The sequence below is a fragment of the Coregonus lavaretus genome (genome assembly GCF_964263955.1).
Source record: "Coregonus lavaretus genome assembly, chromosome: 29".
Taxonomy (NCBI): Eukaryota; Metazoa; Chordata; class Actinopteri; order Salmoniformes; family Salmonidae; genus Coregonus; species Coregonus lavaretus.
In genome coordinates this window covers 24,635,386-24,660,159 of record NC_140016.1, presented here as the reverse complement: position 1 = coordinate 24,660,159, position 24,774 = coordinate 24,635,386, and the positions used below count along the sequence as shown (strand labels likewise).

At 44.5% G+C, this 24,774-nt stretch overlaps 2 protein-coding genes across 4 annotated transcripts; both read left to right on the top strand.

Annotated features, from left to right (window-relative positions):
- The first annotated feature begins 949 nt into the window (after positions 1-949).
- Positions 950-8,080, top strand: LOC311104791 (uncharacterized protein). Of its 3 annotated transcripts, none has more exons than XM_084146707.1 (9): positions 950-1,129; positions 4,823-5,257; positions 6,056-6,117; positions 6,260-6,355; positions 6,421-6,591; positions 6,754-6,789; positions 6,878-6,982; positions 7,153-7,270; positions 7,356-8,080. In XM_084146707.1, the coding sequence occupies exons 2-9, from the start codon at positions 4,855-4,857 to the stop codon at positions 7,856-7,858; spliced, it is 1,494 nt and encodes a 497-aa protein (XP_084002833.1). In that variant the 5' UTR covers positions 950-1,129; positions 4,823-4,854; the 3' UTR covers positions 7,859-8,080. The 3 variants fall into 3 exon arrangements, with proteins under 3 accessions (XP_084002833.1, XP_084002832.1, XP_084002834.1); XM_084146706.1 differs by having other exon boundaries at positions 950-1,594; XM_084146708.1 differs by having other exon boundaries at positions 956-1,594; positions 4,823-4,939.
- Positions 8,081-8,452: 372 nt separating this feature from the next.
- On the top strand, positions 8,453-24,160 carry LOC311104688 (E3 ubiquitin-protein ligase RNF38-like). The gene is made up of 12 exons (XM_084146568.1): positions 8,453-8,576; positions 9,237-9,795; positions 15,924-15,976; positions 17,210-17,421; positions 17,573-17,915; positions 18,053-18,181; positions 20,337-20,504; positions 20,578-20,739; positions 20,882-20,985; positions 21,173-21,376; positions 21,520-21,619; positions 23,239-24,160. The coding sequence occupies exons 2-12, from the start codon at positions 9,528-9,530 to the stop codon at positions 23,299-23,301; spliced, it is 1,806 nt and encodes a 601-aa protein (XP_084002694.1). The 5' UTR covers positions 8,453-8,576; positions 9,237-9,527; the 3' UTR covers positions 23,302-24,160.
- Positions 24,161-24,774: the final 614 nt, after the last annotated feature.

Below are 24,774 nucleotides of genomic sequence, written 5' to 3'. Positions count from 1 at the left end.
ATAAACCAATATTAAAAGTGTTATTAAACTAGATTTAAAAGTGTTATGTTCTATAATCCTAGCCTTATTCCCATATCTCTTCAAGGTTGCCCAGCACGATGGTCTCTCTCTGCCTGGGCTCATCTGGACACTAGGATCTATACTATCCCTGCTCTTCCAGATCCTTTGGCTCCTTCTATTGATGTTGTGGTGGTTCGCCTACACCCTATTGTCCCTAATATATTTGAGTGTGGGGTTTAACATGTCCTGTCTCTTCCAGGTTATCAGTCTGTTGTGCAGTGTTACATACACTACATTACATTCAACACCATTGTATAAGATTGCGGACATCAGGCATGATAGGGTGGCAGTGTGAAGTAGCGTAAGTGTCTAACATGTGAAGTACAGAATTATGCATTTTTGGTGGCATGGAGTTTTGGCCTGCCTGGTGACATCACCAGGCGCTAAATTGGTTAATAGACCAATAAGAGAGTTCCAAACCTCTCTGACAATAATAGCTAGTTTTCAGTTTCCCTCTCCCCACGGGCCCCAGACAGTCCTAGCAAAATTCTTGCTAGAGAAGCTATTTTTGACCATTTTAATTTAAAACAATCACAGTAAGGTACTTAATTGTTACCCATCAATGTTTTGATATTGAGATCAAAACAGCTGCATTGGACCTTTAAGAATTGTTTTGTGTACTGTATGAATAAATGGAATATAAAGACAAAGTTAGGCCTATATGTGTTTTTTATCATGGGCCCAGAAATGTCATTTAGAATTTATAAAAGGCATCACATCGTCCTTTGAAAAGCTGACGTTTTTGGCAAGGACAGGTCGCCTGCGGTTCAGGTGCAACTGCTCCTGCCGGGCCACCTGACAGCTTCAAACCCCTCGACAACAATTGGACGTTTTTGTTGTCCAACCAATTGTACGGCTCGTAAGGGCAGAAAACCCCGGGAACATTATTACTCCAAGTCTGTCCAACACTGAAACTGTTGGCAAACAAATTACCCACTAAACTAAAAGTGGTAGCAAGCTAGATTATCAAGTTAGACAGCGAAAAAATTTTAAATACACTATTTCATAACTCTTCCTTTTGAAATTTTAGTGGACTTTTAATAAGCCATCGCTAACGATGGCTCACGCGGTAAGTTAGCAGTATGCTACACGAGGACATTGTCAGCACAAATTAAATAGTACAGTAAATTAGCTAGATGACGTTAGTTGGAATAATGTCAGCAGCTAAATTCGCGAATGGAAACGTGTTAGCTATAATTTACTATCGAAGTTGAGGGTTGAATTGTAGTCGCGAGATTCAAGTTTAGTTAGCATTGGGCGCGTTGGAGCAGATCACTTTTTTAAAGTCGCCTTTCAAAGGTTGCATTAATGTGGTTAAAAAAAATTCGCCTACTGCTTGAACTTTACAAAAATCATGTGAACAAAGGTCATGACGTTTTGACAGCAAGTTTCTGCAGTTGCTCTTTACCAACTTCATCCTGCAGCCATCGCCTTGCTCAGTTGGTAGAGCATGGCGCTTGCAACGCCAGGGTTGTGGGTTCGTTTCCCATGGGGGGCCAGTATGAAGAAAAAAAAATGTATGAACTCACTAACTGTAAGTGCTAAATGACTAAAATGTCAATGTAAATAGAGCTCGCCAGTTTGTAGTCCTACAACCCGGAAATGAGTTACCTCAGGTTCATTTAGCCATCCATATAGGGAAAGAAAAGGGATTAAGATTATGAAGCCTTTATGTGCTTTTTGAAATTAGATTAATGCTGAAATTCACAAAAAGTGATGTTAGCTGATAAAGGATATAAGATCTCCTAAGCCTGTGTTTACCACAGACCTTATTTTCAGCGTTTATTCAAAAATGCCATTCATTTCCCCATAGGCTTTGTACAACGAACCATGGCGGAGTTGGTGCCTACAAAAAGACGCCATTACTACTTCTCTTTATTGTGGGAGGATCTATTGTCAACCAATCATTAGGGTTTTTGTTTGACCCACTAGAACGTGACCAGACCAACATTGCCACTGATTCAGGCATACAGTGGCGTAATACCAATGAATGTGATATTTGACACTCTGTCACTGATTTCATTTTGTGAGTGTGTGATATCGGGGTTGGAACCATGTTTATTTCGACATTATAAAGAAAAACTTTTATAAACAATGGCAACACTGCCATGTTGATCTGAGCCTTGCTGTCAGAAAACCACATTGTCAGACTTTCGGCTGTTACAGATACATCTCCCCTGATTTAGTCCCGTGTAGCTCAGTTGGTAGAGCATGGCGCTTGCAACGCCAGGGTTGTGGGTTCGATTCCCACGGGGGGCCAGTATGAAAATATGAAAATGTATGGATAAGAGCGTCTGCTAAATTACTAAAATGTAAATGTAACTCCCAGTCAGTTGCTTCACCTTACCACTCAAACGCGCCCTATGCCATTTCCATAGAGGTCAGGTGCACTAGTATCTGTGCGTTAGAGATGAGTATGACTGTCTCCGCTCTAACGCCCAGAAAGCTCAGTTTCAAACTCCCATTAGACGGCTCTGCAAGCATTACAGTGGGGGAAAAAAGTTTTTAGTCAGCCACCAATTGTGCAAGTTCTCCCACTTAAAAAGATGAGAGAGGCCTGTAATTTTCATCATAGGTACACGTCAACTATGACAGACCAATGGAGAGAAAAAAATCCAGAAAATCACATTGTAGGATTTTTAATGAATTTATTTGCAAATTATGGTGGAAAATAAGTATTTGGTCACCTACAAACAAGCAAGATTTCTGGCTCTCACAGACCTGTAACTTCTTCTTTAAGAGGCTCCTCTGTCCTCCACTCGTTACCTGTATTAATGGCACCTGTTTGAACTTGTTATCAGTATAAAAGACACCTGTCCACAACCTCAAACAGTCACACTCCAAACTCCACTATGGCCAAGACCAAAGAGCTGTCAAAGGACACCAGAAACAAAATTGTAGACCTGCACCAGGCTGGGAAGACTGAATCTGCAAGAGGTAAGCAGCTTGGTTTGAAGAAATCAACTGTGGGAGCAATTATTAGGAAATGGAAGACATACAAGACCACTGATAATCTTCCTCGATCTGGGGCTCCACGCAAGATCTCACCCCGTGGGGTCAAAATGATCACAAGAACGGTGAGCAAAAATCCCAGAACCACACGGGGGGACCTAGTGAATGACCTGCAGAGAGCTGGGACCAAAGTAACAAAGCCTACCATCAGTAACACACTACGCCGCCAGGGACTCAAATCCTGCAGTGCAGACGTGTCCCCCTGCTTAAGCCAGTAGATGTCCAGGCCCGTCTGAAGTTTGCTAGAGTGCATTTGGATGATCCAGAAGAGGATTGGGAGAATGTCATATGGTCAGATGAAACCAAAATAGAACTTTTTGGTAAAAACTCAACTCGTCGTGTTTGGAGGACAAAGAATGCTGAGTTGCATCCAAAGAACACCATACCTACTGTGAAGCATGGGGTGGAAACATCATGCTTTGGGGCTGTTTTTCTGCAAAGGGACCAGGACGACTGATCCGTGTAAAGGAAAGAATGAATGGGGCCATGTATCGTGAGATTTTGAGTGAAAACCTCCTTCCATCAGCAAGGGCATTGAAGATGAAACGTGGCTGGGTCTTTCAGCATGACAATGATCCCAAACACACCGCCCGGGCAACGAAGGAGTGGCTTCGTAAGAAGCATTTCAAGGTCCTGGAGTGGCCTAGCCAGTCTCCAGATCTCAACCCCATAGAAAATCTTTGGAGGGAGTTGAAAGTCTGTGTTGCCCAGCGACAGCCCCAAAACATCACTGCTCTAGAGGAGATCTGCATGGAGGAATGGGCCAAAATACCAGCAACAGTGTGTGAAAACCTTGTGAAGACTTACAGAAAACGTTTGACCTGTGTCATTGCCAACAAAGGGTATATAACAAAGTATTGAGAAACTTTTGTTATTGACCAAATACTTATTTTCCACCATAATTTGCAAATAAATTCATTAAAAATCCTACAATGTGATTTTCTGGATTTTTTTTTCTCATTTTGTCTGTCATAGTTGACGTGTACCTATGATGAAAATTACAGGCCTCTCATCTTTTTAAGTGGGAGAACTTGCACAATTGGTGGCTGACTAAATACTTTTTCCCTCACTGTATAATGTCAAAATACATTAGTTACTCACCGAATATGGAGTTTCACTGAGCAACTATCTTCATTTACACACGTTACGGCCAGTATGTACTTCCAAAAAGGGTCTAAATAAAATGTACAAACTACCCCATAAAATGCCTGTTCGTCACCTCCCAATTACTGCCACACACAGGTCGGAAGTCTATAACAGCTCAATACATTGGAGGTGCCGGAGAGGCATTTTTTTGGTTTCTTGTAAATTTTTGCTTAGATATTTTTAGGAAGTACATACTGGCCATCATGGGAGTAATTGAAGATAGTTGCTCAGCGAAACTCAGTATTTGGTGCGTAACCAATGTATTTTGACACTATAACGCTTGCAGAGCTGTCTAATGGGAGTTTGAATTGGAGCTTCCTGGGCATTAGAGAGGAGAGATGTCATTAAAAAAAAAAGTCCATCTGTAACACAGAGATACTGAGGCAGGGTGATATGACACAGATAATGTTGTGTTTTTCGGCCAGCAGGACAAATTGTAGCATGTCTGCTGGTGATGGAAGTCAACTGACTGGCGAAACACAAAGCTATAATATTTATACAGGTGTAGTTTAGTTAGCTATGTTAATAGTACTGAGGTTGGTATAAAGAACCATACTAATTGGCCACATTTTGTCGACTGTGGGTGGTGGTGTGTTTTTAACAGGGAGATCTGTCACACCTTGCCATCAGAGTGTGATGATGATGAACCACCAGAATGATGAGGAAGAGGGTGGTAATAAAGACAACAGATTCTACATCGAGGCCTCCAGCAGCTCAGAAGGTGAACTGGGGTTTAGTCAATACAAACAGTCCAGCTCACAGAGAGCTCCCCAGGCCACTGGAGGGAACTCTCCCCTAGTTCTGGCCTTCCCTCTCTCGTCTGGCCGGGCTCTACAGGATGTGTCCCCACTGGACAGCAGCCCAAGCCCAACCTCCAGGCGAGGCCTCGACTCAGAGCGGGACCAGGACCTGCAGTATTATGACGAACCTCTAGAGGAGTGGATGATCCTGGGAGGAGAGGAGCAGGAGGGAGACGGGGACATTCAGCTCAACCTGGGGTACTGGAGCAGCAGCTCAGAGTCACATTCTGGAACAGAAGGTGAGGACCAGACAGTTCAACACTTGACAGAGTTCTGCAGACAAGAGGGTTCTGCAGATGAGAGTTCCACAGACAGAGAAAAGTTCAGCAGATGGACAATTCCACAGACAAAAGGAGTTCCTCAGACAGAGTTCTGCAGATGGAGTTCTATGGATGTTATAGTGATTTATACCATGGTGTTGTTGAATACTAGTTTCTGATTGGCTTGAAGGGCATTCTAGAGCGTGCATTATTTCCCTGTAACGCCACGGTATAATTCAATGGATAGTTCATTCTTACATGTTCTATGTTTGAGCTGCTTTTGAAAGCAAAAGTTGAATTTAAAACATTATTGGCATTGTTGAATTCGATTTTCATAATAGCAAGCTAGGACTGATGGTTTGGTTAGCTAAACTAGCAAATCTGTTTGTTTACCAAGGCAGCTACTGTAGCTATCTAGGAAACTTGCTAGCTACTTCAGTGGTTGTTGAACACGTTTCTACCTGCAAATGAAGACATTTCTAGCAGCAAATGTGTTAAATTATAGTCATGGTTTAAAAGAGATAATCAACTCGGGGCTCTATGCGTTCTCTGGAAAATAATGCAACTCCGTGGAAGGTCAGTTCCACTCCGCTAGCGCGTCGTTATCTTCCATAGAACGCATAGCCTCTTGTTGATTATCCTTTACGTATTTGAATGTGTCCCTCAGAGATACATATTTGTTACACAGAGTAGCAGTGTATGGCATGTTAATGACTTGTTTGGACACAATGGTTTTCATGTGTTATAAAGGCGCTATGCTTGTTGTCTCTCTCACAGATGAAGAACTGAATGCAAAATATGCTCTCAAACACAACTGGGCCATAATAGAGAAGGACAAGGTACTATTATCATTAGTTATCATCACTATTCTGGAGTTTGGGCCAGTTTCAGTTTGCGTGAAGCCCTCAGGGCTCAGATAATTGGCTTGTTCAAATGATTCTTTATCCTGTTTCTGCCCTGTTCCGGTCCTGTGTCAACCAGCCACGCCCATATCGCTACTTCACCTCTGACCGGAGCCTCACCTGCCACAACTGCAATAAGACTGGACACCTGGCCAAGAGCTGTACCACTCCTAAGGTAAAACACACACACACACACACACATACTCCAACACTGCTCACGTTGTGTTTCTCTGTAAACAGAGGCGACCCACCTGTGTGTTGTGTGGGCTCCAAGGCCATGTCCAGAGGGCCTGTCCAGGCCGGCACTGCCACAGCTGTGGGCTCCCCTCACACGGGCACCAGCCCTGCCCTGAACCCCCTTTCTGGAACCAGCACTGCCTCCGCTGTGGGATGACTGGCCACCTAACAGACGTAAGTGTGTGTGTTTACCACAAGCCTTTATGTGCGTTTATGTGTGTGTTTTTGTGTGTGTGTTTGCAGGTAGCCTTGAGCATGTGTAGTATGTGTTCATGTGTGTGTCTTTGTGTTGAGTTCAGTGCAACATGTCCTTAATGTGTTCTGTGTCCTTCCCAGGCCTGTCCGGATACATGGAGACAATTCCACTTCACAGTGAGTGACCATGGAAAGGAGGGGAGGAAGGAAGGGTGAATTATTAAAATATTGGAACATGTCCCCTGACTGTTTTGTCTTGTTTTAGACTCAGGAGGAGGTTCCCCTCAGGCCACACAGTGACCACACCCACAAACACCACAGACACACCGCCCACTGCTACAACTGCTCCAGGAGAGGACACCATGGCCATGTGAGACCAACTGCATCCGGTGGCTGTCTTTCTCTGTGGTTCTTTCTTTCTCTTATTCCTTTCTCTGTCTTTTAAAAAATATCTTATTGTCCCTCTATCTCCCTTTTCCTCTGTATTTTTTGCTCACCCTTCCCCCCTTCTCTCTCTCCCTGCCGCTCTCTCTCTCTCAGGAGTGTACTCAGAGGAGGATGGTCAGTGGGACGTTTGCCTCGCTCCCCTATGTCTGTCACTACGACAACAAGCAGGACATCATCAAACAGAATACCAGGATACACAGAAAAGCCAGAGGTGATGCACTACACACACACACACACAAATGTGTCACAGCATGTATTGTATATGTTGTAGAACTTGTTTTGTATGGTGTCTCCAGAGCTACAGGAGGAGGGCTTCATGCCTCCGTTAGAGGGCCAGAGGACCTCCATGACACCAGGGGGCAGTAGTGAAGAGGAGCGGCCATCCCCAGCTCCAGGGAGGAGGAGAAGCCTGGAGGGCAGGAGGAAGACGTGGCCGGAGAGACGCAGGGAGAGACGGGAGGTGAAGAAGCTGAGGAGAGAGGCCCAAGCCAGGAGAGCGGTTGGGACGACCAAATGGGGCTCAGACGAGGTTGTTTACTCCAGGGACCCCTTTAAGAACACCCACAGAGAACCCATACCTCCCCTTCAGAAGAAGAGACGCCGTGAGGAGAGGAGGGAGAGCAGGAGTGAGGAGAGGAGTAGGAAGGGCAGAAGTAAAGAGAGGAGTAGGAAGAACAGAGAAGCAGAGAGGTGGAAGAAGAGAGGAGGGCTGAAGCATGGGTACCTGTACCCCTGTGATGACTTGGGACCCATGGATGATTACCTCCTCTCCCCAAAAAACAGGGTGCGGATTTCATAAGAATACAGAGATAATGTGTTTGTATTGTATTCCATTATGTTTGAATGGCTGATGAGTGTCTTGAGAATTTTAGTCACAAAAATGTGGGTTTTATTATTTTGTGGTAGAAATGGCAGGGATGTGACATTGCAGGACACTGTTGGAGTATAGGAAAGGTTAGAACAATACTTGGGTTTTTTAACTTATTCATTGAATGATTGACAAATAAAGCATTAGGCTATGGCAATGTCTTTATTTTCTTTATACCAGACCACCTTTGTTCACAATACCAAATACTGAAACAAGACTACTAAATTATTTATTAGGTTGATTCCGCCCAGTCGCTTACCAGACAAAATTAATCAACGCAGTGATCGATTGTTGTCGGAATAATCAACAATATGGCCTGAAAAGAAACCACTCGTTTTAAATCGAACATATGCTCAAATACATGTATTCGAGGTGGGTTGGGTGTGAGGATTTTTTGCACAATGCAAGAAATGCGTCTTCAGAGATTTCTGTGCTCGATTAGATTGGTCTGACCAGAGATCTGAACATCCCATTGATTGATCTCCACTTACGCTCCCCACTGACATCTATAGAGAAAACACCACCAGCTTCAACAGTGAATGTACAATGCGTGGTGGGGATTTAAATCGGACGAAGACCAACATTCTCTGAAGATCAGGCAAGACATTCTGCCGCTTCTATCTGGGATCAACCAACATCGCCTAAAAAGGTTAGCAACATACATGCCAACAATGAGCAGAAATTGTAGCTAGCTCTCTCTGGCTATCTAGCTAGTTAAATTGTTTTTCTAGCTAGCTAGCGTTCCCGTTAGCAATAAGCTCGCTAACAACGACGGGTTGAGCTGACATTTTAATAGCAAAAAAACGTCACTAGTTAGCCATGTAGAATTTGTGGAGGGTTACCAAGTGTAATGTGGGAATTCAGGAATATTAAATGTTTTATCTAACGTTAGCAAACAGCATTTCTGAACTGTGGTTTGTTAGTTAACTAGCCCGCGAGACAGCTAATGTTAGCTAATATATGCTAATGTTAAATAGCAGCAAGCTAAGTTTGTTGGCTGGCTAGGTAGTTACAGTTGTAGTAATAATATTTACTTTAATGTCAGTTGTGTGTTAACATTATCCAACCATCAAATAGTCTAACTGAATGTGGAACTCTGGCGAGCTTGTCTCATTTCACACTGACAAGTAGCTAGAAAGCCAGTAGTAGGTAGGCAAGCTTCATGAGACAATAGAAAAACTGAAACGGGTACAGCCCAGATACATTCACTAAAGCTTTTTGTTATGTACCTATGTGGATTGTTTTGGATGTTTGCATTATGTGCATTGCTATGACCGAACAAACTAATATACCAAATTGACCTCTATAGGGATACAAAAATAAATCCATCTTTGGAACGTTTTTGACTGACGGTGACGCGCAACACAGACCAAGAGAGAAGGTGCAAGAACTTAATCACGAACGACGGTAGAGAGGACGGCTCGAGCACCCGCTGCTTCCAGTTTTACCTACGCCCCAAACCGAGCGGTTCATGCGAAGGAAGAGACTCTCCAGAACAGGCCTATTACGAAGATAGCAAGGCGAGGGAAGTAGGCTACGGCAAACCTCCATCTGTCCCAGATACCTCCATTACGTCCACCTACCATCGCCCCCTTCAGCCATGGACCCCCCGAGGACTCGGTCGCGGTCACGGTCAGGTTTCTTCCACTATGGCATGAACGGTGGTGGCAACGGCAATAACGCAATCAACAACGGGAACATGAATGCTAGCGGAGGGATCGGGGTGAACTACCCCCAACAGAACAACACCGGCTGGGCTCCGCACACAGCGCGCAGCTATACAGACAACCAGCACACCCAAGGGAACTACCTGTCTGGCGGGGCGCAACGCCACGCTTCGCATGGAGCACACAGACACCCCGGCACTGGTAAGCTTCAACGTCTCCCTCCCTTTCCCTACTAATCTTGATGCATCACACCCCGTGCATAGATGAGTGTACCATGCAATTTAGCAGGTGCCAGGCTTGACATGTAAACAGTGCAGTCTTCCTCTTAGCTGTATAACATTTATCTTCAGTGCAGTGTTCTTGGTGTTTATTGTCTGAAAATATTTTCTCATCCATCTAGTGTTGTCTGTAGTCGGGTGACTATGAGAGGTAAGGAGAGAAACTTTAGTAGCGTCCTCACTGCTTATGTGAAAGGCCCGAACAGCCTGTCTGATCTATGAATTGCCTACATTTCCGAACAACATTAATATATTTGCCCCATTAATTTGTGCGTTAGAGATGTCGCTGTATCCTCTTTAACACCCAGGAAGCTCCTATTCAAACTCCCATTTGACAGCTCTGCAAGCGTTAAGTCAAAAATAAGTTTGTTACTCACCAAATATGGAGTTTCGCTGAGCAATTATCTTTATTTTCACCCGTTACGGCCAGTATGTACTTCCAAAAAGGGTCAAAATATATTTTTTTACACGCAGCCAAAAGCAATGCCTATTCGGCACCTCCAATGGATAGATGACTAATTACTGCCACGCACAGGTCAGAAGTCTACAACAGCTCAATACAGTGGAAAGGCATTTTTTTCGGTTGCTTGTAAATAGATATTTAGACATTTTTTGGAAGTACATATTGGCAGTAACGGGAGTTGATAAAGATGGTTGCTTAGTGAAACAATATCTGGTGAGTAACGAAAGTATTTTGACATTATAACGCTTGCAAAGCTGTCTAATGGGTGTTTCAGAACAAGCTCTATTTTGGTGGTACATTCTAATTTACATTTACATTTTAGTCATTTAGCAGACGCTCTTATCCAGAGCGACTTACAGTAGTGAGTACATACATTTTCATAAATTTTACATACATTCTAATGGCTTGATTCCACCCGAAATACACAGCTAAATTATTGAATACTTTAACGAGTTGTGGTATTGAGTAGAAATGCATGACTTTACAATAAAAATGACCGAATGTATTAATTCGGTGTGTTAGTGGTTTTGGATATCATTTAGGCCAGGAATCATCAACTAGATTAAGCCGCAGGCCAAATGTAATTTTGAAAAATATTTGTAAAATATGTGTTAATTATTTATTGTTATTTTTTTTTTGAGGGTATGTTCAGGGGGCCGGAACATAATTACAAAGAATTTGTATACTGCAAATTGACCACAAGAAGCCCAAACAGATATAATATTTGACTAAAACATAATCATTTCAAACCTTTCTTACATTTGTGTACGATAACATGTATGTCTCTCTCTATGTGTAGGAATACTTTGGAACAGATATCCAAAATGTAAATCATTTGGAGACGGTTTACTGGTGTTTTTAGTCGTCTGTCAAACAAAATAAAAAATTTTTGCTTAGAAAACTTGGGGGTGCCAAATAAAATCACGGCCCACAGACCGCCAGTTGGGGAACCCTGTCCTAGGCCCATATGGTCAAGACTATTTTCTAAGTAAGATTAAAAAACATTAAACCTGTCTTCTCTTGAGATTAGTAATATTTACAGGTTACTGCAAGATATGAATTGCCATAATGACGTTTGTTCTTCAAATTATGTGTTCTATTGGCTCTGCTGCTGTGGACACTTAGGGAAAGGAATCCATTTTGTAATTTGGGTGAACTATCACTTTAACAGTTTGGCCTGTCGATCTCTGTGGGTGGGGTTTTTCAGGGGAGGGGGCAGGATGTTTGTCACAGTTGGTGGGTTTTCAAAACTGTCAATCATTCACTGTGAGTGGGACTTTGAGGGAAGGTGGTAGATTAGTCATCTAGTCAGAACTAGTCTTTCAATTTAGTTCATTGTGGCAAAAACCTAGGAAAAAAGGTTGATCTGTCAAATGAACATGGATTCCCTGTTGAGAAACAATATAGAATTGCAGGAAAATGGTTAAAAAAATTCAGGGGGAGGACCCCCAGACCCCGCCAGATTGTGCACCCCCACTTTTATACAAAGTCAGGCGCCCCCATGAATAGACCTACAGGCATGATTGAAGAATGAAGCAGGTGTTAAACTTGGTCTTTGCTACACAGAAAGCAACAGTTGACTACTTCATTGTCGACACTAATCAAATCAGTAGGCCTATATCAATATCTGTAATAATACCATATACAGTGGGGAGAACAAGTATTTGATACACTGCCGATTTTGCAGGTTTTCCTACTTACAAAGGATGTAGAGGTCTGTAATTTTTATCATAGGTACACTTCAACTGTGACAGACGGAATCTAAAACAAAAATTCAGAAAATCACATTGTGTGATTTCTAAGTAATTCATTTGCATTTTATTGCATGACATAAGTATTTGATCACCTACCAACCAGTAAGAATTCCGGCTCTCATAGACCTGTTAGTTTTTCTTTAAGAAGCCCTCCTGTTCTTCACTCATTACCTGTATTAACTGCACCTGTTTGAACTCGTTACCTGTATAAAAGACACCTGTCCACACATTCAATCAAACAGACTCCAACCTCTCCACAATGGCCAAGAGCAGAGAGCTGTGTAAGGACATCAGGGATAAAATTGTAGACCTGCACAATGCTGGGATGGGCTACAGGACAATAGACAAGCAGCTTGGTGAGAAGGCAACAACTGTTGGCGCAATTATTAGAAAATGGAAGAAGTTCAAGATGACGGTCAATCACCCTCGGTCTGGGGCTCCATGCAAGATCTCACCTCGTGGGGCATCAATGATCACAAGGAAGGTGAGGGATCAGCCCAGAACTACACGGCAGGACCTGGTCAATGACCTGAAGAGAGCTGGGACCACAGTCTCAAAGAGAACCATTAGTAACACACTACGCCGTCATGGATAAAAATCCTGCAGCGCACACAAGGTCCCCCTGCTCAAGCCAGCGCATGTCCAGGCCCATCTGAAGTTTGCCAATGACCATCTGGATGATCCAGAGGAGGAATGGGAGAAGGTCATGTGGTCTGATGAGACAAAAATAGAGCTTTTTGGTCTAAACTCCACTCGCCGTGTTTGGAGGAAGAAGAAGGATGAGTACAAACCCAAGAACACCATCCCAACCGTGAAGCATGGAGGTGGAAACATCATTCTCTGGGGATGCTTTTTCTGCAAAGGGGACAGGACGACTGCACCGTATTGAGGGGAGGATGGATGGGGCCATGTATCGCGAGATCTTGGCCAACAACCTCCTTCCCTCAGTAAGAGCATTGAAGATGGGTCGTGGCTGGGTCTTCCAGCATGACAACGACCCAAAACACACAGCCAGGGCAACTAAGGAGTGGCTCCGTAAAAAGCATCTCAAGGTCCTGGAGTGGCCTAGCCAGTCTCCAGACCTGAACCCAATATAACATCTTTGGAGGGAGCTGAAAGTCCGTATTGCCCAGCGACAGCCCCGAAACCTGAAGGATTTGGAGAAGGTCTGTATGGAGGAGTGGGCCAAAATCCCTGCTGCAGTGTGCAAACCTGGTCAAGACCTACAGGAAATGTATGATCTCTGTAATTGCAAACACAGGTTTCTGTACCAAATATTAAGTTCCGCTTTTCTGATGTATCAAATACTTATGTCATGCAATAAAATGCAAATGAATTACTTAAAAATCATTTTTGTTTTAGATTCCGTCTCTCACAGTTGAAGTGTACCTATGATAAAAATTACAGACCTCTACATGCTTTGTAAGTAGGCAAACCTGCAAAATTGGCAGTGTATCAAATACTTGTTCTCCCCACTGTAAGTATCATGACATTTGCTTTTATAACCTTCAATCTGTTTTCTTTTATCATATTTTGGACCAGTATTACGCGCTCTCTCTCCACTAACTATTGTTCCTGCAGGGAGGATTCAACGTTTTCATAATTTATCAGCAAATCGCCAAAAAGTAGTAGTAGTAGCCTACTAGGGAGCCAAATGAACGGCTCGCTCACTGGTTCCGTTCACCTAAAAGATCGGTTCGTTCACGAACAACCCATCACTAGGCTACACTGACGAGTCACTGGCAAGTCTCGACACTGGCTTCGAATCCTAGGGAAATAAAAACAAGATATTTTGGTTTACTTGTCCCGAAGTGATACCAGGGATGTATAACAACGTTGTATGATTTATGAATAGCAATGGGATATAGGAGATTTTACTTTATTCAGTCAGTTCGACACCTTTTTATAAACTCGTGAACACAAGCTGTCCGCTCCTCAAAGAACCGTAAATAGCCTATGCGCCCCTACTCTGTGGCTGGCCATAGGCCTATGAAACATGCAAAGAAATTAAATGAATGTGCCGCAAAACGATAAGCAGATTATAACTCATTATTACCACTGACATTACATGGGATGTGTACATTCACTCACAGGAGATGAAGAAGCATCATGCGCTCCCGCCTCCATGAAAATACATTTGACTGCAGCCAACCCCAGCGCACAAAAATAACACAGGTGCAGAGAGGCGGGACAGACAGCAGACTGACAAACCAGCAGTGGTTCCCTGTCATCGCTCGCTTTGTGACCGACAGGCGCCATCCTATCATTAATCCATAGGAGTTGCATATCGTTCATTCTAGCGAGAGAAGGCTATTCAGACTTCTCTGACTAGCGAATTGAAACTTTTAAATGGAAAGAAGCCTAGTTAATTTATGAAGTGGAAAAAGTAGCTGGATGACAATGAGTCTTATCGGTTGTTCAGCCGGAGCTTATGGAAAACACTGCTCTGAGGAAACATACCATTAGAACAGAGTGGATTACCTAGAGGCAGAGAGGCCTATGAATGAATGCAAGCTTTTAATGAAGAGCTTTTTTAATAGCGCTGCCGCCATCCAGACCTAATAAACAACCCACACAGAGGAATATGCACACGCAAAGACACACCTACCGACACACATTAGGCTACCCCCCCCCCCCCCCCCCCCCCGACACAACAAAGAGGAATTTATGGGTATGACTGAAATGCTGTATCTCCCAGCTGTTTAATCCTCCTCCCTGCTCTAGGCAGCTGAAGATGCCTCTTCTTGAATACTGTGTGTGATTTACAGTGTATTTGGTTTAGTGTGTGCTGTGAGCAGAGCTCTTGGCATGTCACAGCTCTTAACATCACTTTCAGGGGAATGTGTCAGTACTGGATTTGGAGGTGCTGAATATGTCACTTCATTTCACCACTCTTTCTCTCCCTCTGTCTGAGCTCGAACAGACAAACTGCACGTTTTGGCCTTGAGGAAGAGCAGCTTAGACTAGGCCTAGTGGCTCAATCCTGGAACCAGGGTTGTATGCGTCATGCAGCCACTGGCTCAAATAGGTGCCATTTCTGTACCAAGACCCAGATACTAGGACTAGGGCCTTATAACCTGGCAAACATCACCCAACCCAGCCCAATCCTTTCCTTGTGACACATCACACGGCTCAGCGTCTGGATCTCTGTGTCCTTCCCTGTCCCTGTCGGAGCGCCAGTCGCCTGGCTGCTCTCTTCTGTTCTGCTGCCGCTGGCGGCGCGTCTTTGAGCTGTCAGTCTCCCCCGACTTCATAGAGCTGTGGCGTCGCAGAGAGAGGAGCGCTCTCAGATCAGTTTTTTTCTGAAGAGACGGAGGGAGGGGGCTAGTTGGGGGAGGGAGAGAGGAGGTGGGGGTGGGTGGGGTTGTTTTTGGTTTTCAGGAAACTCCGTCAGTGCAGTTCAAGGGCATCTCTGCCTGTGAAAGATTGGAGTGTGTGTCTGTGTAATATTGTGTGTCTGTGAGGCAGCAGAGGGGGTGGTTTTATATTTGAGATCAGAGAGATTGTTACATCGTAGAGAGCATGGTTCTCCCCTTGTCAGTGGAAGATGGAACTAAACCAGGCAATTCAAAGCCATTTAGACACATTCACAGACCTAGACTGATCAGACTTTATCCAGCTATAATAAGTGTGTAGTTTTCCCCTCAGAGTTTAGGCACAATTTGGGCTGCTACTTTCTCAACAGATGCTAATCGCAGAGAGGGTTAGAAGGAGCATGATTGCTGGTGTGTACATGTTAGCCAAGCCCATCCAGGCCTATGTCCGAGTCTTGGGATGTTTTGTTTAGCCTACAGCCTGGTTTGACCCTCCTGTTATTCTCACTCTGGCCTATAGGAGGTGTCCTTCACTTCCACCCTGATAACGTCTGCAGTGATGAGCGGGACAAGGTGAGTATATTTACCTTTCCCTATTACACCCAGTACCAGCACAGCCGTAGGAATGCTATAGCATGGTGTCAAAGTGGAACTGACAGTGTTTTAGCAGCATGAAATCGTATAAAAATGTTCATATGTTTAAAAAAAAAAAAAAGTTTTATAACATGTTCTGTCAAGCGAGCACATAGATATGGTAATTTTCACAGTTTCATACTTTCATAGAATGTTTGGGAATTAAGTACAGTAAGGCCTTTGTGCTAACATTTTATAGCGATATAGAGTGGGAAAGTGGCTGTGCGTTTGGACAATTAAGACACTGTAAGCCAGAGCAAGATGAGCCAAAATCTAACGAGGTAACATTAGATAAACCCTCGCAAACTTCTTCAGCTTGAAGTTGGCTGTCAAAATTGCACTGATAAACGATGGGGAATAATAGTAGGCTGCTTGCCCTTCTGCAGTCTGCCTGCCAATGCATGCTTGTCCCAACCCACGTTTTGACAACTGAATGGGAACTTACCTGCCTGCCCGCCCATTTGATCGATGCCAAATACATTTGGTTGACAACTAAGAGATATGCTAACTGGATAAGTAGTTCATGTTCAGCATAGCTAGCTAGCAAAGTGATTCACATTTCTTGCTAGCTAACCAAATGACACTAATATCTCTAGCGGTGGCCACAGAAAAATGATATGGGGGAGGGAGGGAGTCATTCGTGACATGACATCCTTCCAGCAGTTAGCTAGGTAGCTAGGCTCTGTGCTTTTGCCCTGCCAAATAAATAGCCACATGAATAGGTAAGCTAGCCTATTAGCCACGTTATGACAGACTTGTGATGCCCTTGCTAGTTTGATTGAATTGGCCTTACTTTCATCAATTTTTGTCCAAAATATTGAGTCAATGAAACTGAAACCGTGCATCCGAATGAATGGCTGGAGGCAACAAACAATGTACCAGCTGTGATTTACAACCAGATAGCAATATTTGTTGGACTACCAAGAAATGTAATGGTGAAGTATTTTCATAATGCATTGAAGTGCATCCAGCTATTCTGCCAACAATACCCTACTCTACGTCATGGAATATTTAGCGAAATAGAACCTATTTTTAAAACCTCTTATGAAGTTGGGTGTTGTAGCGTAAATAGTGAATTTTGTATTTTTGACTTATGATTGTCTGTTTATCTGCAAAGTAGTTAACTGTCAGTTCCACTTTTAAAAAATGATCCATGTGTCTCTCTCTCTGTAGATGGAGGACAGTCCTAGCCCTAAGCGACAGCGTCTTTCCCAGCAGTCTATGTTAGATCTAAGCTCTGCCCCTCCCCCCACCCCATCTTCTCCCATTCGTCCCTGGGAGCTACCCCACACCCCAACTACCTGGGCCCCGCCCCCACCCAGTCGCAGACCACACCCCCACTACCCGCCAGAGCGATGCCACACTCCTGTCCGCAACCGCCGCAGGTAAGTATGTGTGTGTTTTTGTGTGTGTTAAACGTTACAATGGGTTCGGCATCATTGTAAAGTAAATTTTCCTCAGGGCATTATCTGATGTGATGAGGATGTTTGGTAGAAATGATGTTGATATTGTCAGTGTCTCTCGCTCTCTCCCCAGTCCTCCAATGAGACGCCAGCGAGGCCGCCGTGACCGTCTCCCCCACCACCACCCCCCTCACCCTCATCACCACCACTACCACCACCACCATCACCACAACCCTCACCATCATCACCCCCACCACAGCCTCTCAGCAGGGCTTCAGGATGAGAACTACCGCCACCCCGTCCCCCCTCAGAGTTACCCCTATAACCAGCCTGAGGAGCGCCCCTACCACCCCCCCAACCTGTCCCCTCGCCCCCTCCACCACCCTGCTAACCTGTCCCCCAGGTTGATGCACCCTCACCCCCAGCCTCACCCCCCTCAGCAGCAGAGCGGTGTGGTGCTGGACCTCCATGACCAGGTCAGTGGGGAAACAGGAAGCCGCTTGTATAGTTGTCAATAAAGCATTATTGAATTTGATTAGGGTCATATTTATCCTTCTACATGGAGGTTCAGGTAGTGTGGTTGTTTGAACTCTGACCTTTGACTTCTGCGCAGGTGTCGTACCCAGTCTCTCCCCCTGGTGGCCCCCCCGGCCTGCCCCCCCACTCGGCCCCCCAGCAGCTCCCAGCATGCTCGGTGGTCTTTAGTGGGCAGCACTACCCTGTCTGCAGTGTCCCTCCATCTGTGAGTTCAACTAGCCTGACTGTCTGACTTGTGTATCTCTTTGATACTCTGTTAGTCTGACACTGATCGTATGCCTACTTCATGTACAGTGCCATCAGAAAGTATTTATACCCCTTGACTTATTACACATTTTGTTGTTCAAAATTGATTAAAACCACAGAAAAAATCTCACCCATCTACACACACTACTCCATAAAGAGAAAGTGAAAACATGTTTTTAGAAATGTTAGCAAATGTATTGAAAATGAAATGCATAAATATCTCATTTTAAATAAGTTATCACACCCCTGAGTCAATACTTTGTAGAAGCACCGTTGGCAGCGATTACAGCTATGAGTCTTTCTGGGTAAGTCTCTAAGAGCTTTCCACACCTGGATTGTGCAACATTTGCCCATTATTCTTCAAATTGGTTGTTCATCATTGATAGGCAACCATTTTCAGGTCTTGCCAGGGATTTTCAAGTAGATTTAAGTCAAAACTAACTCGGCCACTCAGCAACATTCACGGTCTTCTTGGTAAGCGAATCCAGTGTATATTTGGCCTTATGTTTTAGGTTATTGTTCTGCTGAAAGGTGAATTCATCTCCCAGTGTCTGGTGGAAAGCAGACTGAACCAGGTTTTGCTCTAGGATTTTGCCAGTGCTTAGCTCCATTCTGGATATTTTTTTAAATCCTGAAACTCCCCAGTTCTTAAAGATTACAAGCATTCCCATAACATGATGCTATGAAAAGCCAAGTGACATTTACTCCTGATGTACTGACCTGTTGCAACCTCTACAACCACTGTGATTATTATTTGACCCTGCTGGTCATCTATGAACCGTTTGAACATCCTGGAGAAAAATCTGGCCTTAATGGCCATGTACTGTTATAATCTCCACCCGGCACAGCCAGAAGGGGACTGGCCACCCCTCAGAGCCTGGTTCCTCTCTAGGTTTCTGCCTTTCTAGGGAGTTTTTCCTAGCCACCGTGCTTCTACGTCTGCATTGCTTGCTGTTTGGGGTTTTAGGCTGCGTTTCTGTATAGCACTTTGTGACATCTGCTGATGTAAAATGGGCTTTATAAATATAATTGATTGATTAACCCACAACTATGCTTGAACATCTGGAGAGTGGCACGCAGTAATGTGTTGTATTGGATTTGCCCCAAACACAATACATTGTATTCAGGACAAAAAGTGATTTGCTTTGCCACATTTTTTGCAGTATTACTTGTTGCAAACAGGATGCATGTTTTGGAATATGTTTATTCTGTACAGGCTTCCTTTTCACTCTGTCAAATTAGGTTAGTATTGTGGAGTAACTACAATGTTGATCTATCCTCAGTTTTCTCCTATCACAGCCACTATACTCTGCAACGGTTTTAAAGTCACCATTGGCCTCATGGTGAAATCCCTGAGCGGTTTCCTACCTCTCCGGCAACTGAGTTCGGGAGGACGCCTGTGTCATTGTAGTGACTTGATAAGCACATTTTTACTCCTGAACTTATTTAGGCTTGCCATAACAACAAAGGGGTTGAATAGTTATTGACTCAAGACATTTTTGTGTTTTCATTTTTATAAAAAAAAAATATGTGAAAAACACAATTCCACTTCGACGTTATGGGGTATTGTGTGTAGGCCAGTGACAACATGTGGAAAAAGTCAAGGGGTGCGAATACTTCCTGAAGGCACTGTACCTCTCCTTTCCCTCCCTGTTTTCCATCAGTGTGTTTGTTCAAATTCATGTATGCATAATTAATCTCATCTTTATCGAGGGTGTCAATAATTGGAGCCCAATGTATATATGCAGGACTGTTTCTTTTATACTGTTTTTCACACTATTTATATACTGGATTCTTGACATGGCTGACTGTAATATCTACTGCTGTACATATCATTCTTAGTATATCTTTTTGATGCATGTACGCATCGCTTGCATTTAGATTACGGATAATGTTAATTGGATTCATCCTGACGTGTGGTTTCTAGTTTTGGATTTATTAGTTGTGTACTTGTTTTACATTTTATTGCACTGTTAGGAGCTAGTAACAAGTATTTCACTGCACACGCTATAACATCTGCTGAACTGTGTACACAACCAATAAACATTGTTTGTTTTGGTCTCTCCTCTATAATGTAATCGAATGTTCTCTCTCTCTCTCTCTCTCTCTCTCAGGTTCTGCAGACGTGCTCTGTGCAACACCTGCCCATGCCCTACACGTTCCCCTCCCTGCTGTCCAGTGACCCCACCTTTCTCCTGCCCCCTCCCCACCTGTCCCACCATCCCCCTCACATCCCCCAGCCTGGACAGTTTGGACCCTACCCCACACAGCAGGCCAGATCGGTGAGTGGCACTATCTAGCATTACAAGCCATTTGAAGCTCATCAGCAACATCTCTCTTTCTTTTTTTCCCTAGCCATTACAGAGGATAGAGAATGACGTGGAGCTGTTGGGGGAGCACCTGTCGTTAGGGGCGGGTCTACACTACCCCCCTGCCCCCCACCCCGGCCTGCCCCCCCATTCCACTCAGCTCCACTTCCTCTCCCATGAGCCTCTGCCACAGGAGTTCTTTGGAGTGGTGAGTGTCTCTCTCTGACCTCTTTATCTCTCACTCCCACATCATGGTGATTGTGGCATCATCTTTTAAGCCATTTTAAAAGGCCTGCGTTGATGTTTTTTCATTTGGTCATATGAAATCCAGTAATTATTTATCTTCTCAGTCGTATCCTAACTTCCTGCCACGGCGTATCCCAGGACGACGCTACCGCTCACAGCAGCCACTGCCACCCTCGCCTTACCACCCCAGTTTCCTGCCTTACTTCCTGTAAGTCACCCATCTGTCTCTAGCTCTGCATCATGGGTTTTGTAGTTTAGACAATCAGTAGACGCTGCCCTATTGGTTGGAAGTAGCCTACTGTTGTGGCACAGCGTATTTGTGCGAATACAGTTGAGCTTTTATGTATGTTTGTCACATGAGCTGTGTAAGCACACAGTGTCTCCCTCTCTGTCAGCTCTATGCTGCCAGTCCAGCCTACAGGCCCTGCCATCAGCCTGGAGCTAGACGTAGATGACGGAGAGGTGGAGAACTATGAGGCTCTTCTCAACCTGGCCGAGCGTCTGGGAGAGGCCAAGCTCAGAGGACTGACCAAGGGAGACATCGAGCAGCTGCCTTCCTATAGGTTCAACCCCAACAACCACCAATCAGAACAGACTCTGTGAGTACTTCCCCTTGACCTACCAGAGCTGAGGATACTATCCTCCGCCCTCGCCAATCCGAGCATGCAGTTGGTGTTGTTGGTACTTCTGTTGAAATAATGTTGTAATAACGTTGTAATAAAGTTGTACTGTTGTATTGCAGGTGTGTGGTGTGTATGAGTGACTTTGAGTCACGTCAGTTACTGCGAGTTCTACCCTGCAGTCATGAGTTCCATGGAAAGTGTGTCGACAAGTGGCTCAGGGTGAGTCTCTCGCTTGCTCTAGTATTTCACAATGCACGATCAACTATACTGAACAAAAATAAACGCAACATGTCAAGTGTTGGTCCCATGTTTCATGAGCTGAAATAAATGATCCCAGAAATGTTCCACACGCACAAAAAGCGTATTTATCTCAAATTTTGAGCAGAAATTTGTTTACATCCCTGCTAGTATCTCTCCTTTGCCAAGATAATCCATCCACCTGACAGGTGTGGCATATTAAGAAGCTGATTAAACAGTATGATCATTACACAGGTGCACCTTGTGCTGGGGACAATAAAAGGCCACTTTAAAATGTGCAGTTTTGTCACACAACACAATGCCACAGCTGTCTCAAATTTTGAGGGAGTGTGCAATTGGAATGCTGACTGCAGGAATGTCCACCAGAGCTGTTGCCAGAATTTAATGTTAATTTCTCTACCATAAACCGCCTCCAACGTCGTTTTCGAGAATTTGGCAATGCGTCCAACCGGCCTCGCAACCGCAGACCACGTCTAACCACGCCAGCCCAGGACCTCCACATCCGGCTTCTTCACCTGCGTGATCGTCTGAGACCAGCCACCCGGACAGCTGACTAAACTGTGGGTTTGCACAACTGAAGAATTTCTGCACAAATTGTTACAAACCATCTCAGGGAAGCTCATATGTGTGCTTGTCGTCCTCACCAGGGTCTTGACCTGACTTCAGTGGTCAAATGTTAACTTTTGATGGCCACTGGCACGCTGGAGAAGTGTGCTCTTCACGGATGAATCCCAGTTTCAACTGTACCGGCAGATGGCAGACCGCATGTATGGCGTCGTGTGGGCGAGCGGTTTGCTGATGTCAACGTTGTGAACAGAGTGCCCAATGGAGGTGGGGTTATGGGCAGGCATAAGCTACGGAGAACGAACACAATTGCATTTTATCAATGGCATTTTGAAAGCACAGAGATACCGTGAAGAGATCCTGAGGCCCATTGTCGTGCCATTAATCCGCCGCCATCGCCTCATGTTTCAGCATAATGCATGGCCCCATGTCGCAAGGATCTGTACACAATTCCTGGAAGCTGAAAATGTGTCAGTTCTTCCATGCTCTGGATCAACGTGTACGACAGTGTTCTAGTTCCCGCCAATATCCAGCAACTTCGCACAACCATTTAAAGAATAGTGGGACAACATTCCACAAGCCACAATCAACTCTATGTGAAGGAGATGTGTCGCGCTGTATGAGGCAAATGATGGTCATACCAGATACTGACTGGGTTTCTGATCCATGCCCCTGCCTTTTTGTAAAGGTTTCTGTGACCAAACGGAAGCATATCGGTATTCCTAGTCATGTGTTATCCATAGATTAGGGCCTAATGAATTTGTTTCAATTGACTGATTTCCTTATATGAACTGTAACTCAGTAAAATCGTTTAAATTGTTGCATTTTATATTTTTGTTCTGTGCATTTGGCAAACATACTTTTCTAGATACTGTGAAACATCTTACATCTTCATACCTAGTTCTCATTCCAACTGAAGCTCCCTCTAAAAAAACAAATCTAGAGTTCTCCAGTAATGATCAAGTCATCCCTGCATGTTAACTGACAATGTATCCCTCTCTGTTGTCTCTCTCCAGGCTAACAGGACTTGCCCCATCTGTAGAGCGGATGCCTCAGAGGTCCAGCGAGACTCAGAGTGACCACCAGGGGGAGTCAACCACTGACTGTCAAACAGTTTTAGCACTGCCCCCCCCTCACCCCCCTCCCCTGCATCTCCTTTCCTTCTCCTGTAACTCTGCTCTCATCTCTCATTTTACTGCCCCACACTCCACCTTCAATCTCTCTTTTTGAAATGTTTGGCTCTCTCTGCCTCCTTCCACTCTGCCCTCCATCTCTTCTTTAGCACTCTTGCCCTTCTGTCCTCTTCAGCCTCACACTCCATTCCCTCTGGTCAGGCACACACCCCTCAGCTGAACCCGCTGGGGGGGGGGGGGTCTGCGCACAAGCTAATGTCCATCCGTATGATTCCTGGCCTTGGTATGTGCCAGCGTTGGGTTTGTGTGTATGAGAGACTGTATTTTAGTTAGTCTCTGATCATGTATTTGTGTGTTAGACTTGGGTATCCACATGTAGTTGACACTTAAGGGCCCATGCCACTCCGCTGCCTCTGTAGCCTGAACTAGTTGCTTTTTGTTTAGTTTCTCTGCCTGGCAGTTTACCTCATCATTCCTGTCGGTCATTGTTACCAAGACGACATGCTTCACTGTATTCCTCTGAAGTTTCTCATTCTATTTTTCTTTGTTTTTGTTCCTTATTAAAGATGATCAGTTTGTCTAACTTTGCAGTGGCACGTGTTATATACTGTATAAATATATGAGTATCTGTATACCAAATAAAAGGCTTGATATGAACTTTTTTTTTTTTAATCACATTTTGGACCGTTTTTAAAAATGAATTATGAGCTGTGATGCAGTTGGGTTTGTGCTGGATTGATTAGTCTGTTCTGGATGTTAGACTTTAGGTGGTGGTTCATTTAATAAAATTCATGATACACACCGATCTGTCTGCTGTCTGTTTCATGTAGAGAGGAAACGCCAGAGCAAAGGATGGCATAGTGTACTTCAAAGCAGAAGGTGGGCGTCCTATCGCCTCTCACCACAGAACATGGTCCGTCAATTTCCCGACGATTCTACATGCTTGTCAACACCGGGAAGGTGATTCCTAACACCACAATCACCTGCTGCTTTTAGCCGTTAGTAGTTCTGGTGTTTCTTCTCTCAATTGACGGTGACTGGCTTTCTGTATTTGGGCTTCATCTGTAATGACTGCAAACTGCCATTAGGTGGTGTCACTGTTCTATCTAAGGCATGGTCATTTATTTTAGCGAGAGGGGATGGGTCTCAATGGGAGAAGCTCAATTGCATTATGCTCCTCGCGTCCTCTCCTCGCCGCCTCCTCAAAACCCATTGGCTGAGAAAGCCAGAGGTCCCTCCCCTCTGACTTTCTCTTCCAATTGGTTTTGAGAAGGAGGCGAGGAGTATGTTCTAGAGGCTTCCTCTCGTCTCAACAGGTTCACTCAGTGTAGATGGAAGCCATAAGAGGGCAGCAGGTAGCCTAGTGGTTAGAGGTGAGCTGGCAACCGGAGGGTTGCTGGTATCAAATCCTAGATGCCG

What these genes read in the sequence shown, in the direction of transcription:
- LOC311104688 (XM_084146568.1), top strand. Translation starts at nt 9,528, where the DNA reads ATGGACCCCCCGAGGACTCGGTCGCGGTCACGGTCAGGTTTCTTCCAC. An exon ending in TCTGCAGTGTCCCTCCATCT is followed by an intron (nt 18,182 to 20,336) that starts GTGAGTTCAACT and finishes TCTCTCTCTCAG; the next exon opens with GTTCTGCAGACGTGCTCTGT. An exon ending in GTGTCGACAAGTGGCTCAGG is followed by an intron (nt 21,620 to 23,238) that starts GTGAGTCTCTCG and finishes GTCTCTCTCCAG; the next exon opens with GCTAACAGGACTTGCCCCAT.
- LOC311104791 (XM_084146706.1), top strand. Translation starts at nt 1,369, where the DNA reads ATGTGGTTAAAAAAAATTCGCCTACTGCTTGAACTTTACAAAAATCAT. An exon ending in GGAGACAATTCCACTTCACA is followed by an intron (nt 6,790 to 6,877) that starts GTGAGTGACCAT and finishes GTCTTGTTTTAG; the next exon opens with ACTCAGGAGGAGGTTCCCCT. An exon ending in GGAGAGGACACCATGGCCAT is followed by an intron (nt 6,983 to 7,152) that starts GTGAGACCAACT and finishes TCTCTCTCTCAG; the next exon opens with GAGTGTACTCAGAGGAGGAT.